Raw genomic sequence first — 14,868 nt, forward strand, 5'->3', positions numbered from 1 at the left:
CGTATTTTCGTTCTCACTTTTTTCTCTAACATTTATTTTTTGGTTACTAAGTTTATTCGATAGTATTTTCGTTCTCACTTTTTCCTCTAACATTTGTTTTTTGGGTACTAAGTTTATTCGATAGTACATATTACGTGTGACAGGTACATGTACATCAAACAAAGGTAAAAAAACAAATTTGTTTAGTAAAAAATGTATACGAGATAAAATGTGTCAGGTACATGTACAACAAATGAAAGTTAGTACAACATGATCTCAATTTTTAAGTACAAGACTTATGAGACAATTTTTAACTACATCGTGTACTTGGACTTATGAGACCATTTTTAAGTACATCGTGTACATGTACTTAAAAAGACGAGTACATGGTGTGGTACATCACATGTATCAGAAAAAAAAATCTGTCAAAATTTGGTACCTCTTCTGAGACGAGTACATCGTATGGGTACATCGTATGGGTACATCACATGTATCTTAACAATTTTTAAGTACCTCACATATCAAGACCGTATACATCATGTATCAGTATAAAATCACAACACAAACATTCATGAAATATAACCTTGTCATGTACCCAAGGTACATGATGGTACTCAAAAATCACAGTACAAAAATTCAAAATTACATGATACATGATGGTACTTCAAAATTACAGCACAAAATCATTGTACATGATGGATCTAAAATAAAAACTCACATGATACTCATCAGTCACAATACCTCGTAGATATGTATTCTCAATTTAAAGAAAAACCGACAGATCAAAAACCAACAACAATGCCTCTGTATGCAGGGACAAAGGAGAAAGAACTACACATCTGAACCGGCAGGTCAACAATCAAGAACAATGGATGGGGACAGGGAAGGAAGGCGAGCAACAGAGGAAGAAGAGGAGAAAGATCGATCATGGTGGCGATGGGGCGGAGGAGGACGAGCGGCCCGTGTACCAGGGCTGCATGGCCGGCTTCTCCACCTCTTCGACCGCCCCCAGATCCTCTCCGGCAACCTCTACCACCAGCCCTGGCGAGAGAGAGATATGAGGCAGCATGGGGATGGAGAGAGAGATGAGGCAGCATGGGGATGGGATCTAAGTGGGCAGAAGTAATTAACAGAGGGGTACAGAGATTAGAAAAAGTAGATGGACAGGTGTGCGGCCAACACCGTTGGTGCATATGCCACTGGGTGCACCGGGAGGTTTGGCTATGAAACTGGCTGAAGCGTCGTGGGCCGTCCAATCGGAGAATCAATTAATCTCTCGGAGAAAATGTGTTCAGTTTTCTCACGACTAGTCATGGACCTTTCTTGCTAACTCATTTACTGATGATACATACTTCTTCGCACGACTGTTTACAGTTCTGAAAGAAGGACCGTACGAATTGCTTTAGCACTGTCCTTGATGCTTCCATCCAATCAACGGGAAGACAAAAACCTCGCGCTCCCACGCTTTTCTCGACGATCATCCCCGGTGACCTAACGTCGAAACAGACACCCCGTCAGCCCTACTTCACACATCGATCTCCCTAATCTGATTCCAGGACCAGGGACGTCCCGTGGCACGTACCAACGCTATTCGGCCTAGCGCTCTAGCACAGTCGAATGCTGTCCTCCACATAACGCCATAATGACGTCCGTGGCATTTTATAAGTTGAATTTGTGCTTTGTCGAAGCAAAGTGTACGCTTCTTCTTTTTTCACGCAAAAGTTTTGCCCATTCCATTAATTAAGAAAAAAGTGTTGGCTCGCCTGGTCAAGAAAAAAAAAACTGGCATTAGCACGATTAATTTTCGTAATCATGCATAGACTGATACAGGCATAGCCAAACTCGATCAAGACCCGAAATAACTAGGTGTCGTGAACTGTGCGGCAAACGCCACAAAACACGCTAACTGGAATCACACAAACCCACGCGAAATCCTCCCCACCCAACAAGCCAACCTCCTACCACTAAGAGAAGAAGTCGTCACCTCTATGGAAGAGCAGGCCTCACAGACTAACACATGTCTTTTCAGCACAATTTGTCCTCACTCATGCGCTCCTGGGAGAAACTTCCCGGTCGGCCATCCATCCTCAAATTGCTCTCGGCAACGCACGCTTAACTTTGAGGTTCTTTTCGGATGGGCTCCCGGAAAAGAAGATACACCATCATCACCTGCTCTAGCATTCTAAAGCTAGGGCTTTCGCGCGAAGAGCCATGCCCTTCATGCGGTCGAGAAAGGAAAAGAGCTCCACGATGATGTAAGAAAAAAAAAAGGAGGGAACGATGCGGATCTAGACAGTAAAACACGTCAATTAATTTGGATTGCCGTGATAATATATATATTTCTAACACAAAGAGGCCTCCAGAGATGAGTTGCATACTTTTGGAGGCCCAAAGATCAATTGGGTCCACACGTCACCACCTCAGCCGCTGAATTAGCAAATGAACAAACAGGATTAGTAAAGGCACCCACTGGATCATCAAAGCAACAAATAGGATGGAAACCATCTCGATACATCCATTTCTTTTTGCTCTCATTTGACCAGGCCGCACATCTAAAATATTGTTTTACCTCTTGTGAGCAAACTATGCACTAGTAATGGCACTATGGAAGTACAAATAAGCTTTTACACAAGGCCACGCTTTGTACAAAATGTTTTTACAACAAGCTGTCATGTCCCCCACGTCCACAGAGATTGGAGCAGAAGTGCAGGACCCAAAAAAGAAAAGGTGCAGAAAAGAATGACACTTCATTTCGCAGCTCTAAATTATTCCGCGTTCCATTTCTTTACTGCAGCAGTACTACTGACATGTGAGCCAGCGGCAGAAAGGAGCAGCTCAACTACTCGCACCGACCTGGCCCCACCTGCCAGCGACACACGCGGCCTCTCTGCTACCACCACCACTACGGCAAGAATCCCCCGCCGCCGTGGCCGCCGTGGTGGCCGCGGTGGCTGCTGACGACGGCGGATGACGAGGAGGACGAGGCGGAGGCGGCGACGACGGCGTCGAGGATGATGTCCTCGCACTTGCGGCAGCGCTTGGGCGGCGGCGTGGGGTCGTGGAGCACGATGGGGCGGCGGCAGGAGGGGCAGGACGAGTTGGATCGGAGCCAGGCGTCGACGCAGGCGACGTGGAAGCCGTGGCCGCACTGCGGCATCACGCGCACCTCCTCCCGCTCGCCGAATTCCGACAGGCAGATGGCGCACTCGGACAGGATCTCCTCCGCCTTCTTCTTCCTCCCCTCTTCGTCGTCGTCGTCGTCGTCCCCCGCCGCGGGGAGGGCGCCCCTGGCCGCCGCCGCCGCGGCCACCGCGTCCGCGTACGCCAGCTTCGGCAGCGCCTTGAGCGCCTTCTTCTTCAGCCCCTTGCTGCTGGCGGTGCTCGTCGTCGTCGTTGTCGTCGTCACGCTGGCGGTAGAGCCGCCGTGCGTCCCGCCGCCCGAGCCCGCCGCGGCGTGGGCCGGGCTTTCGGACGGGTAGGAGGCGTTGTCGCCAGTGGTGGAGTTGCGGCGGGAGCGGGCGCAGCGGGCGACGGCGGCGAGGCCGACGACGCAGATGAGCGCGCAGAGGAGCGCGGCGAGGATGACAACGACATCGGAGCTGACGCCTGCGGGGGGGTCGGCCGCGGGGATGCCCGGGATGCGGCCGGGGTTGCCGGTGTTCTGCTGCAGGAGGCGCCGCGACGGGAGCATCGCGGAGACCACCTCGTCGGTCCCGCCCCCGGGGTGGTGGTTGAGGAGGCCTTTTCCGCGAGAATTGAATCGATGGAGTGGTGGCGAGAGGCAGCTGGTGGCAGTATTGTCAGGTTGTGTGGATTGGTAATGCGTCCTAGCGAAACGAAAGCTCTCGTGCCGTGCCAATTTTTTCCCGCGGGTTGGGCGGGCGGGTCTCGGCTGGAACATCCCCCCATTAAGCAAAGCACATGTGGATCCACCAGAAAAGATATTTTTGCTTACAAATTATGGATTACTATAAATTAAATTTGTATGGATATACCAACTGATTTTTCGACCCAATTAGGATTGAACTTTAAGCAAAAGTATGCTAGTACATCAAATGTTTAATTGTGCTAAACGTCGTGCAAGAGGCCGGACGGACTCTCTTTCCACTCACCAGCAGCGAGTCAACGACGAGGAAGAAACCTGCCTAAACCGAAACCGGGCTCAAATTTGCCAATCATGAACAGCAGCTGCCAAACTGGCAATAGTTCAAGTCGCCTCGCCGAGTCCAGCCTCCAGCCAGAGCGGCACGGCCACATGGGGCAGGTCGGGTCTTCCTGCTTCAGAAGCAAGCGTCCTCCCAACTCCCTAGACCTCAACCACCCCCAGCGCCCAGGAAAGCAAGTCCAGCGTTATCTGGACCACAGACTCACGTCCCCCGGATTCTCAGCGATCCATCACGACGACGCCACGGGAAAAGCAAAGCAAAATCAAAGCAACCTTTGCCACGCTTATTCTCGGGTCTCTTTCCCGGCCGGCCCGCGGCAGAAGACCCCCGCGGCCGCGAGGACGGCGACGTCCCCCAAAGACGCGATTCGACGCGCGTGGCATTTCTTGTGATCTCTCGACGGCGATGCTGCTGGTGGTAGAGTCGTGGCGTTGCAGTCCTAGCTGAACGGCCTCGACCGCTGTGTCACGCCCGCAGAGTTGTGGTCGGCTGCGACTCTGTCACGATTCAACAGGCAATAAACAAAGAAACAGGAGCTGAGAATGACGCGGACACGAGGAGTATGTGAAATCTTTTGTGAACCTGTAGTAAGGCAACACTTGTACTTTCGCTGATGACGAGAAATGTCTCCACAGTTATTCTGTCCATCCTTTTTGAATTCTGTGTCATCAAATCAGATAAGATTGCTTGAGATAAAATCAGTGTGTTTGTTTGCACAAGACAACCGGAACTGGTACTCTGCTATGCACCCACGCTGGTCCTCGTCAACTTCGTCAGTCCGCAGGACCAAGGATAGAGAGGTGGACTACTGGACTCTGGACAGGTAGTCTCCTACCACACGCTTCACCAGCAATCGCCGCAGGAGCAAGCACCGTCTTTGAAATGGTGGAAGCGCTTGGCATCGCGCACCACGATCTCCCTGTCTGCGATCTCCGAGATGAGCTTGATGGCGTCGTGGCAGTCGCCACACACCCGGAGGTTCTTTATGACTACGAGCCTCGTTCCCGGACTCGTGTTCAGCAGACCGAAGGCCTGTGGCGGCTGAGGAGCTGCTCCTTGATTCCTTCCTCGAGGTCGTGGTACACAAACTCCGTCTTCGGTACGTAGCCCCTCTTCCTCATCTCGGAATCAAGCTTCGAGACCATTTGTAGAATCTGTTTGTGCTGAGGGTGGCTCTGATCTTCCATCACGAATTTATGCAGCGCTCCATATATCTGTATCGAGCTACACCCGGGCACCTTCTTACTGCCATGGTCCTTCATTAGCTTCCGCACTTCCCTGACCTTGTCCCAGTTCTTGGCAGCGGCGTAAAGGTTTGAGACCAAGGCAAGGATGCCAACATCCTTTGGTTGCAATTCAAGGATCTTTTCTGCTGTACTCTCTCCAAGCTCCAGCTCCTTGTTATTCAAACAGCCTGAAAGTAGTGCGACCAAACTTGCAATGGTTGGTTCTGTGTGCATTGATGTGAGCAAGTCATTCGCCTCTTCAACAAGACCAGAGCGGGCTAAAAGATCCACTATACAGACCAAATGTTTCTCAGCGGGTTCAATTCCATATTCATTAACCATGCAATCAAACCAGAATTTGCCTTCTTCTACTAGACCGGAGTGGCTGAGAGCCGACAAAAGAGAAGCAAATGTGGCATGATCAGGCGTTACTTTGTTTCCGTCCATTTCTTTGAACAAAGCGAGGGCATCACGACCTCGTCCATGTGTACCACAGCATGCGATCATTGCATTCCACAAAATCAAGTCTCTAGAGCTGACCCTATTGAAAAGCGTCTGCGCACTTGCTAGGGATCCGCATTTTGAGTACATATCAATGACTGCTGTGCTCACAATACAATCAAGCTCAAGCCTCCTCAAGATGAAACCATGCATTGACTTACCTAGCTTCAAGAATCCAATATCCGAACAAGCTAGCAGTGCACTAACAACTGCCCCTGAATTAGGTCGAACACCAGACACCTGCATCTCTCTGAACAAACCAAGTGCCTCGTCCGCATGACCGTTCTGTGCAAACTGTGAGATCAGAGCGGCCCACGACACATCATTCCTGTATGCCATCAGCTGAAACACCCGGCAGGCCACATCAAACAGTCCATTCTTCGCATACATATCAACAAGGCTTGTCGATATGACAACATCCATGGGCATACAATGCCGCAGCAAGTACCCATGAACCGAGCCACCCATTCGGACATCCCCAGTCGTTGTGCACGCCTGTAAAATCCCAACCATAACCACCTCATCTCCCTCAAGGCCATCCTCCCTCATCCTCCTGAACATTTCAATCGCCTCGACCGGCTGTCCCGCGTTCACGAACCCAGCGATCATCGTGCTCCAAGTGACGCGGTCCCTCCTCGGCATTTGGTCGAACAACTTGACGGCATCGCCCATGGCGCCCCATTTGGCGTAGAGGTTGAGCAGCGACGAGCACACGAAGATGTCTCTCCTGTACCCGGCCCCGTACGCGCGCTCCCTGACGACCTCACCGGCGGCGAGATCCCCGAGGCGCGCGCACGCGGAGAGCGCGAGCGTGAAGGTGGTGCTGTCGGGGCGCGCGGCGGGCGGGAGGGCCCGGAAGACGCGGAGCGCCGCGTCGTGGGATCCACCGCGGTTGTGCGCGGACAGGAGGGCGTTCCAGGCGGTGATGGAGGAGGGGGACGCGGGAGCGGCGGCGACAGTGGACTCGGCGGCGGCGAGGTCGCCGGCGCGGACGTACGCGGTGGCGAGGACGGAGGAGAGGATATGGTGGTCGGAGGAGGAGACGATGAGGAGGGCGTGGAGGCGGGTGAGTGTGCGGAGCGTGGCGCAGGAGAAGAGCAGGCGGCGGAGGCGGGGCGGATCGTCGAGGAAGGCGGGCAGGCCCATGGGCATGGGCACATTGGCATTTTGGAACGAGAAACACCATATAAGGGAAACCGTTTGATGCGACGCAAACTCTATTCTCCACATGCTCGTAAAATCCTGATATAACGGTCATCCTGGCCTCTCGTTCTCCGACTTTGAACCTTTCCCAGCTTACTTCCAGCGCTCCTCAGACCTCCAGCCATCAATTGCACCGATAATGTGACCTCCTAACAAGTTGCGCAACGGTGGGATTGCTGTCAATTTATTTTCGCATAACGGACGGGAATGCTACCTAGAATCTAGAATCTAGAACTTGCGTCGACCTGTGTAAAGGGGTCTTGATCTTGCTTTTACGCCAAGAGATTTCACGTTTTTCACCCAAATGCACAGATCCTAAATCGACTCACGAAGAAACTTTGCTTAGAGGGGATGGAACTAAGAATTGCTGCACGCCTACAGGGCGTAAAATTACTTACCCTAATCGACGAACGGAGCTATTTCGTGGAAAATTCCTGTGACTTCCCCTTGCTCCAGAAGGCACCTGAGTCAATGGTCAAAACATGCGTTTTGTTCGACCTTCTGAAGTTCCCTACTGACTGATCTTCTAATCTAAAACACATTCTCATATACTCCAGTTAGTGCTAACTAACACTAAGCACCACCGATGTCGTTTGATCATTTATCCGGCGATTTCTGAGCAGGCGGCAGCCTCTGGAAGGAGAAGCTGTCATGGTGCTCCGTAGCCGTTCCCGCAACCTCCACATCCACGCGCACCTCCGAGTCCAGGCTCCGCTGCTTCGTTGGCGGGATCAGGTACCTCGTCTGTGTCGCCTCGGCGTCCGTGTCGGAGTAGTCGGAGTCTGAGAATGCCCTCGTTGTGGCGCCACCGACGTGAGCTATGGTCTTGTAACGGTGGAGGTGCCGGTGCACGGACACTGGCACCACCTCAACGAACTGGTGGCTCACCTCGGATGCGCCCGTGCTGTGCGTCTCTGAGGGTTCGTGTGAATGTGATGACTCCTTCTGCTGTTGTTGCTTCTTCTTCACCACCGCCTTGTGCCATTTCTTCAGGGCCTTCGCCGTCTGCTCGTCGAAGATTGTTCGCTTCATCTGCGATCCCATCTGGAGAATCATCGTTTGCAGGTTAAGTTAGACTTCGGATTTATGAACAAATTGCGTTGACAGTTCGATGATCAAAGTGAAGACGTGTAGTGTCAGTAGAGTGAAGTTGGATAGTTGCATTTCCCAAAAAAAAAAGTTGGATAGTTGCTGTTTTACTGAACAAAAGATGTGAATCGGTACCTGAGATACAAGGGCATGGAGTGGAAGTGTGATATAGCTGCAGACAAACTGGACTATAGCCCTGCATATATGAGTTGGAACAGTAATTGTTAGTAGTTGGCGCAGTAGAAAATGTTTTGAGGAGTATTTGGTACTGTGCTCACCCAAGGCAGACTCTTGCAATGATAAGCTCAAAGTTGTCATGGAAGCAGGACCTCAACCCGAATTCATACTGCGCCAAGAGTTATCAGTTATCATCAGCAGAGTATTGACAGAGCATACCATCGAAGATGCTTCGAAATGTCAAAAGTAGTCTTACCCAAATCCAGAAGAAGTAGGTGATTTCAAATGCATTCTGCAAGAAGAGAGGACAGCTATTAAAACTTTTGTAGATTTGCTCTTCAAATTCAATTTTCAAGTGCATGCAGATGGCTTGGGATTGAGCCATTATGTGACAATGAAACAACTACTTTTTTTCTAGCTACAACTGTTATCTTTCCTGGTAACCATGTGAGTTCAAGCTCAATTTTATCCAGATATTTATTGTTACCCAGTCTTGTCAATAAGGGCCCTTTGCCTGGCCCTTTACTCTCTTTTCTCTTCTTGTCAAACATGCATTATTCTTACCCAGTCTTATCAATAAGGGCCCTTTGCCTGGCCCTTTACTCTATTTTCTCTTCTTCTCAAACATGGATCTAAATGATGTCATTTTGTATTAGAAGCATGCCAAGAAGGCACGAAGTATACAGCGGCAACAAAACTGAACAAAGAAACAGAAGCTAGCAAAGCAAGGAAAAACCTATGATACGATAGAACCACAATACCAAAGCAAAAGAAATGAAATAAAGAAAAAAATAAAGACCACAGCAGCAGCAGCTACAGCTGCAAAATGGCCCTTTACTGACCTGGAATAATGCAAAATGGATAAGATGAAGCACCATATGAGGTTTTCCGAACCAGAAATGTTCGTCACTGAGTTTCACCACTGGCATTCCTTGAATGACTGTATGCCTCTCTGTAATTTCAACAGCCATCCTTGCAATTATAGCCTGAAGCTTTGTTCCAACAGCTAAAATCACCTGCATATACGAAAGCATGGTTATCAACTTAGCACCATGAATTTAAACATGTTACGAAAATAAGTAGAATAGTAGAACTTACTACAAGGGGAATTGTGGAGAACCAGAACAAGTTGTGCCATCCTGGAGAATGGATAGTCAGAATCAAAAGTAATATAATTTCACAGAAAGCATCCCACATAACCCTGTGTCCTAGAAATTATATCCTGCCAAATGGCACAAGAATTCCAAGAAAGGAATTTTCCTCAAAAAATCTCCAAGAATGATTATAACTCACCGTGAACATTGAAGAGCATGACAGCCAGAGCAGAAGCCCATAAAGGTGGACTAATAATAATAAAAAAGATGATACAGATGAGTCATTCAGTTATTACGAAGATAAAGCAAGGATGATCCAACTTCAAAGGCATTCAGTTACCTAATTCCAACAACTGTCTTGAAATCATCCTCCAAAGACCTCTTGATGTACTTTCGAAAATTGAACCTAGTCCCTGGGGATAAATGAGCCTATACAAAGGTTTATCAGCAGTGTAAACTAATAACAGAAAATTACAGGTAGATATGCAGCTACTCACAGAAATAAATCCATGCCGCAAAGTCATATAGTCTGTCCTGCGAACGGATCTGAAAAACTGCCTAAAGAAGCTCACCTGTATAAAATCAAAGCATAGAAAGCTCTTGAGCTAAAGCATTTCTAGAATATTATGTAGAAAAAATCATGAGGACGCTTTACACTTTATTTATACCAGTTTAAGACCTTTAGGTTGTAGAATGCGTTTATATTATTAAAAATTTCTTGTAAATCTTGCAGAACCATTGGGCTCCTTTTAGTAATTTTATTATACAAATGTAGAATGGTAAGTAGTAATTGATATTTGATATTAACTTATTCAGTACATATGCAAAATGGTAAGTAGTAATCCGCTATCTGATATTTAGTAGAAATGTGAATGGTAAGCAGGAACAATGTCTGGGCCTGATAGATTCAAAGCTTGGAATTGTATGCCATAGGATAGACTGATCTAAGAAAAACTTAAATCTGCAGTTTACTTCGAAAAAAAATGAAATATTATGTTACTTGAGCCATGAGACAACTTACAAAATAGAGCATAATTGTGCTTTTGCTCCAACAGCTTGCATGCTGCCGCACAAAAGATGTCTGATGAGTAAGCCTGAACTTTGACGGATCTGGAAAAGTAAAATATGACATCAGATTTGAAATCAACATATTTAAAAGTTACAACCTTCAGGTTGTTCTTATTTTATTTCCTATGTGGACCATGGAATCTACTTCTAGCATAACAAGATAAGAACCAAACATTGTATATTATGCATTTCACTTAAAGCATATGAAACAATATCTAATCAACAAAGACATCACCAGATGAAAATTCATAGGTAAGGGAGCAAGTATCCTTTTCCCACTCCTTCCATATACGCGTCTGCATAGAAAATTTCAGAATGAATTCAAGCTTGTACCCTTCTTCACACAGTAACCAGTAGTATAAAGTATGAAATCATTGTCTGCTTTTGGTAGTTAGGAAAGGCAACATGTATCTGTATGGAGACTTGGGAAATTGATATTACGTACCTTTGCTCTACCCAGGGACATTGTAATAGCACTGAACGCCACATGGAAGAGGGCCAAGAAAAACACAAAGATATGCAGCTGGTGTAGACCATCGGCAGAAACAAGCGATACCATACCCTGAAACGGCATTGAACTCCATACGTAAGCAAACATTTTGAAGACATTTCTGAAGACAATTTGAGTGTTACCTTGACCCTCAAAAAACAGGCATCAACGTGAGATAAAATCTTGCTGCTGAAGTGAAGAATGTGTAAAAGACGCAGTAGTTACTCACTTTGGGGCATGAGAAGTTGTTCGGTTCTTCAGACAGGTGCCGTCGGCCGTGTCCTTTCTGCTCTCCATGCCGCGAAATCTTCGGGCAGGGCAGCATGGTGTCCGCGGCTCCCTCCGGGATGCAGATGCGCGATATGTACCTCGCCGTGACAGTCAGCAGCAGCGAGATGAACCCCAGAGTCATGAGCTCTGCACATGGTAAACCCGTCAGACATTCCTCTTCCTCCAAAGAGACTCTTATGCGCGGCAGGAGTTATACCGGATTTAACCTTCTCCAGGGCGTCGAACAGCGCCTTCTTCTTCCTCTTACTGAACCACTGCAGGCAACGCCGCAACGCACCAGCACGCCCGGCCCAACCCAAACAATGGTGAGCGAAAATGTCCCAAGAAAAGAGTGGTACTGCTGCAAGAAGGAGGGGGGGATCGACTTACCTGGCCGAGGTGGTGGAGGATGCCCTCGAGGAGGATGGAGGCGGCGACGATGACGGCGCAGACGGCGGCCACGGCCCACGTCGGCGTCTGGTCCAGCGCTCGCGTCCCATCCCCGCCTTCGCCGCCGCCCATCTCTCCGCCTTCGTCGATCTCTTCCGGGTCCGGCGGCTGTGCTTGCAGGCGGCGTTAATGGTCCTGCAGTGAAGCGTGTTACTGGCAGTGGCAGAGCAGATGGGGGGACGGCGGCCGCTACACTGATATAACTTCGGCAAGGACAAGAGTCAAGAGAAGGTGCGTTTTTTATGTGAGGGGCAAAAGTTCAAACGACCACCGTCAGAAAGCAAAGGCTTCGAGAGGAAACCTAGTCAGCAGGCAAATGTATTTTCAGACCTCTTTCAGATCTCCAGCCTTTTTGACCCGGTGAATATTTTGTAGGACCTGACAGGAAAACTGAAACTGACGAAATTGTTGTGGTGTGCAGTACACAACTTATTACTCGGTTTCAAAACACGAAAACACAGCTCATCTCAATTACTGAATTCTTTATATCTGTTCACAGACTCTGGTTCTTGCCTCCACGAGCGCAGGGAGCTAGGGGCCCATACGAAATCTTTCTCTTTTCCCGCCTCCAAAAAATACAAGGATTGATTGTCTCTGATTGCTCTGTCGTCCTCGATTAGAAAACTAGTACTCCTTCGTGCGAATAATAACTCCATTAAAATAAAAACTATACACTAGCTATTGGACATTGGTTCCACAAATTTCCACTGCCAGCACGCACGACAACTGAGCACTCTCTTTCTTTTTTGATAGAGTTTTGACAGTAGACCCAAGAAAGGCAGTCCACTGAATTTACTCTTTACCCGAACTGTCTGTCTCTCCGGGAAAGCAGTTTTGGTACGTGGCCGGCATGTTCCAAACGGAGATACCCATCAATGCTGGCCTGCGCGCGAAACATTGATGTCGCCCACACACGGCTCCGCTCCATGATCCATCTACCGGTCTACCCCGTGATCAGGATATCGCCCGTATCACGCAGCTGCCCCGGCCGGAAGTCGGATGCGTGTTTAGTCGACGGCAGCGTAGGCGTAGCCAGCACATGCCATACTATACATTATGCATGATGATGTCTCGAACGGATCCTGTGCCCATCGATGTCACGACTCACTAGTCGATTTCACTTGCAGCTGTGCAGCCGACCATGTGATGAGCGATTCAGCGAGATTGTGTTTCGCAAATGCAATCATGCATGAGCCCTTAATTCGGAGTTCATTTTATTTGTTTCTAAAGCGAGACACGGTATCAGTTCATCTGTATTGGCGAAGTTAATTAAGACAGGACAAACAGGTCCGAGAATTAGGGGTCACGTCGCCCCACCGCTAAGTTTGTCGGCATTACGGCTTAGAGGATGCATGATGAGTCGTAGAATACGGGCTAAAGATAATGGTGACAATTGACATCGGCAACCCGGAAATTAATGAGTAGTGTAAGGCCCAGTCTAAACAGTGTTCTAGGTGGTGTATGGTGGGCAGGGCTCAAAATGACAATCACTACAAAATTGACATCAAGACGTGCAGTTATCATGCTTTGGTTTTAATCCCAAGTTAGAACACGTCTACTAGCTATCAAGAGCCTGCTAAAGTTTTGAGAGTGAAAGTTACAGCCTTACAGGGTAGCCGTAGGTCATCGAGTACTCCTCCTGCTACATCCCTAGAAGAGCAGGAGTAGTTAACTGCGAACAAAAGGACAGAGAACGTAGCGCTCCTTAATCAAGGGCGATTTCCGAAAGCATCGAGCTCAAAGGGGAAAAGAGGCGACGATCGTCATCGTCGCGCTGGAAGAAGAAGAAAATGGAAGCAGCCAGGCAATGCGGCCGTCCCGTTCCCAGGAGGCCACGACCCAGTCAGTACTATGTTTTCTAATTCGTATACAGCCCAAACAAGCCCGGAAAACCAAAGCCCGACCAGCGCGGAAACCTTGCCACGACCGTTGTCAGAGAAGTCGCCGGGTCGGTGTCCACCCGCCGTGCGCTGCTCTTCTGCTACAGTACCCGAGGCGGTCGCAAACGACAGGTTCATCGTCGGATGCAGTGCAGCTGCAACCGCAACCACTGCACTCACACTTGAATACTGAACATCCAAAATCAATCGAACGTGCAGCATCAAGTCGGCAACGACGATTCGTGTCGGCAATCCGCGGCTTGATTTCTCGGGGACATACTATGATTTGTGATGAGAGTCTGCGACCGTCTTCGTCTTCGATCCCCGCGACCTGACGACGAGCACCGGCGCGCACGGAGTCGGTAGACACGGCCGGCGGAGCGCGTGCCGCGAGGCAGCCAGGAAGACACGGAGAGGGATGGTGCGGCCCGCCGAGCGGGTGTGTCCAGTGGGCCGGTATTCGTCTGGTGTGTGCGCTCGGCCTTTCTCTCTCGGGCTTGGGCTATTCGTATTAGCATCAAGCGGTGGCAAGCAGGCTTCATGGGCCGTTGGAGTTTCCTTAAGGGCTTCTTCTTCTGCTGCTTGGCCGGCGGGGCTGAGCGCCTAGGATGGGATATTACGTTTTTTTTTGTTTGAGACCTTGGGATGGGCCGATTTGGCTTCACGGAGCTTTCGCTCGTCCGGTACTTGAGCTCGATGAGCTTTCCCTCCCCTCATTTTTTTACAGCCTCTCCCTCCACTCTCCCTTCCCTCAAGTTTTATTTCTTTTTGACAACCTCTCCCTCCCCTTCCTCAAGTTTATTGTGTTTTGAATTAAGAACAAAACCACTACGTGAGTCTCGAAGAAAAAAGATGTTACGAATGGTTGTTGTGTGATCTATCGAGCATCTATTGGTCGCACAATTCTTGTTTACATCGCGTGAGAAGAATGCTGCATAGATTTTTATCTTCGTCTGGAAAAGAAAAGGTGAACAAAAAACTAGTGCTTCAGGTTTAGCTCTTTTCCCAGTTGGTTAGGTCGGCGATTGAGACTTGTTAAATGCTAGTACTGCTACCAGTAGGGTTTCCTAAAAGCAAGTCGTTAAATTATAGTTAAAGATTGAACCAGTTCGAGTCGGACACCCCGCCACTTCCACCATGTCGGCCTCTAGTCACCGTAAACAACACTTGAACCATTTTCTTTCCCAATGAGAACCAAGACTTTTTCCCCTCTTGGTCACATCAGCCAGATTCAGAGCACTGCACTTGCCCCACTTTCTCCTGTGGATCCTGCAT

General features: G+C 48.9%; 3 protein-coding genes across 3 annotated transcripts; all 3 read right to left on the bottom strand.

The window, feature by feature from the left end:
• Positions 1-2,488: 2,488 nt before the first annotated feature.
• Positions 2,489-3,834, bottom strand: LOC100832050 (probable E3 ubiquitin-protein ligase ATL45). The gene has a single exon (XM_014900990.2). It carries the CDS (start codon positions 3,668-3,670, stop codon positions 2,882-2,884), a length of 789 nt encoding a protein of 262 aa, XP_014756476.1. The 5' UTR covers positions 3,671-3,834; the 3' UTR covers positions 2,489-2,881.
• A 147-nt stretch (positions 3,835-3,981) lies between these two features.
• LOC100826464 (putative pentatricopeptide repeat-containing protein At3g25060, mitochondrial) lies at positions 3,982-7,075 on the bottom strand. The gene is given in 2 exon segments (XM_010236649.3): positions 3,982-5,179; positions 5,182-7,075. Coding segments are annotated over 2 exon segments (2,034 nt in total). The 5' UTR covers positions 7,025-7,075; the 3' UTR covers positions 3,982-4,988.
• Positions 7,076-7,400: 325 nt separating this feature from the next.
• Positions 7,401-12,157, bottom strand: LOC100826155 (MLO-like protein 9). The gene is made up of 15 exons (XM_003574218.4): positions 11,654-12,157; positions 11,481-11,538; positions 11,223-11,410; positions 10,949-11,065; positions 10,739-10,799; positions 10,457-10,545; positions 9,933-10,007; positions 9,776-9,864; positions 9,635-9,684; positions 9,440-9,480; positions 9,184-9,357; positions 8,598-8,633; positions 8,443-8,510; positions 8,300-8,360; positions 7,401-8,119 (listed from the first exon to the last, which is right to left on the bottom strand). Exons 1-15 carry the CDS (start codon positions 11,783-11,785, stop codon positions 7,673-7,675), a joined length of 1,686 nt encoding a protein of 561 aa, XP_003574266.1. The 5' UTR covers positions 11,786-12,157; the 3' UTR covers positions 7,401-7,672.
• Between the last annotated feature and the right edge of the window lie 2,711 nt (positions 12,158-14,868).

Source organism: Brachypodium distachyon, chromosome 3 (genome assembly GCF_000005505.3).
Source record: "Brachypodium distachyon strain Bd21 chromosome 3, Brachypodium_distachyon_v3.0, whole genome shotgun sequence".
NCBI classification, from domain to species: domain Eukaryota; kingdom Viridiplantae; phylum Streptophyta; class Magnoliopsida; order Poales; family Poaceae; genus Brachypodium; species Brachypodium distachyon.

What these genes read in the sequence shown, in the direction of transcription:
- LOC100832050 (XM_014900990.2), bottom strand. Translation starts at nt 3,670, where the DNA reads ATGCTCCCGTCGCGGCGCCTCCTGCAGCAGAACACCGGCAACCCCGGC.
- LOC100826155 (XM_003574218.4), bottom strand. Translation starts at nt 11,785, where the DNA reads ATGGGCGGCGGCGAAGGCGGGGATGGGACGCGAGCGCTGGACCAGACG. An exon ending in CATGCTCTTCAATGTTCACG is followed by an intron (nt 9,481 to 9,634) that starts GTGAGTTATAAT and finishes TCCATTCTCCAG; the next exon opens with GATGGCACAACTTGTTCTGG. An exon ending in TCCATTTTGCATTATTCCAG is followed by an intron (nt 8,634 to 9,183) that starts GTCAGTAAAGGG and finishes CTCTTCTTGCAG; the next exon opens with AATGCATTTGAAATCACCTA.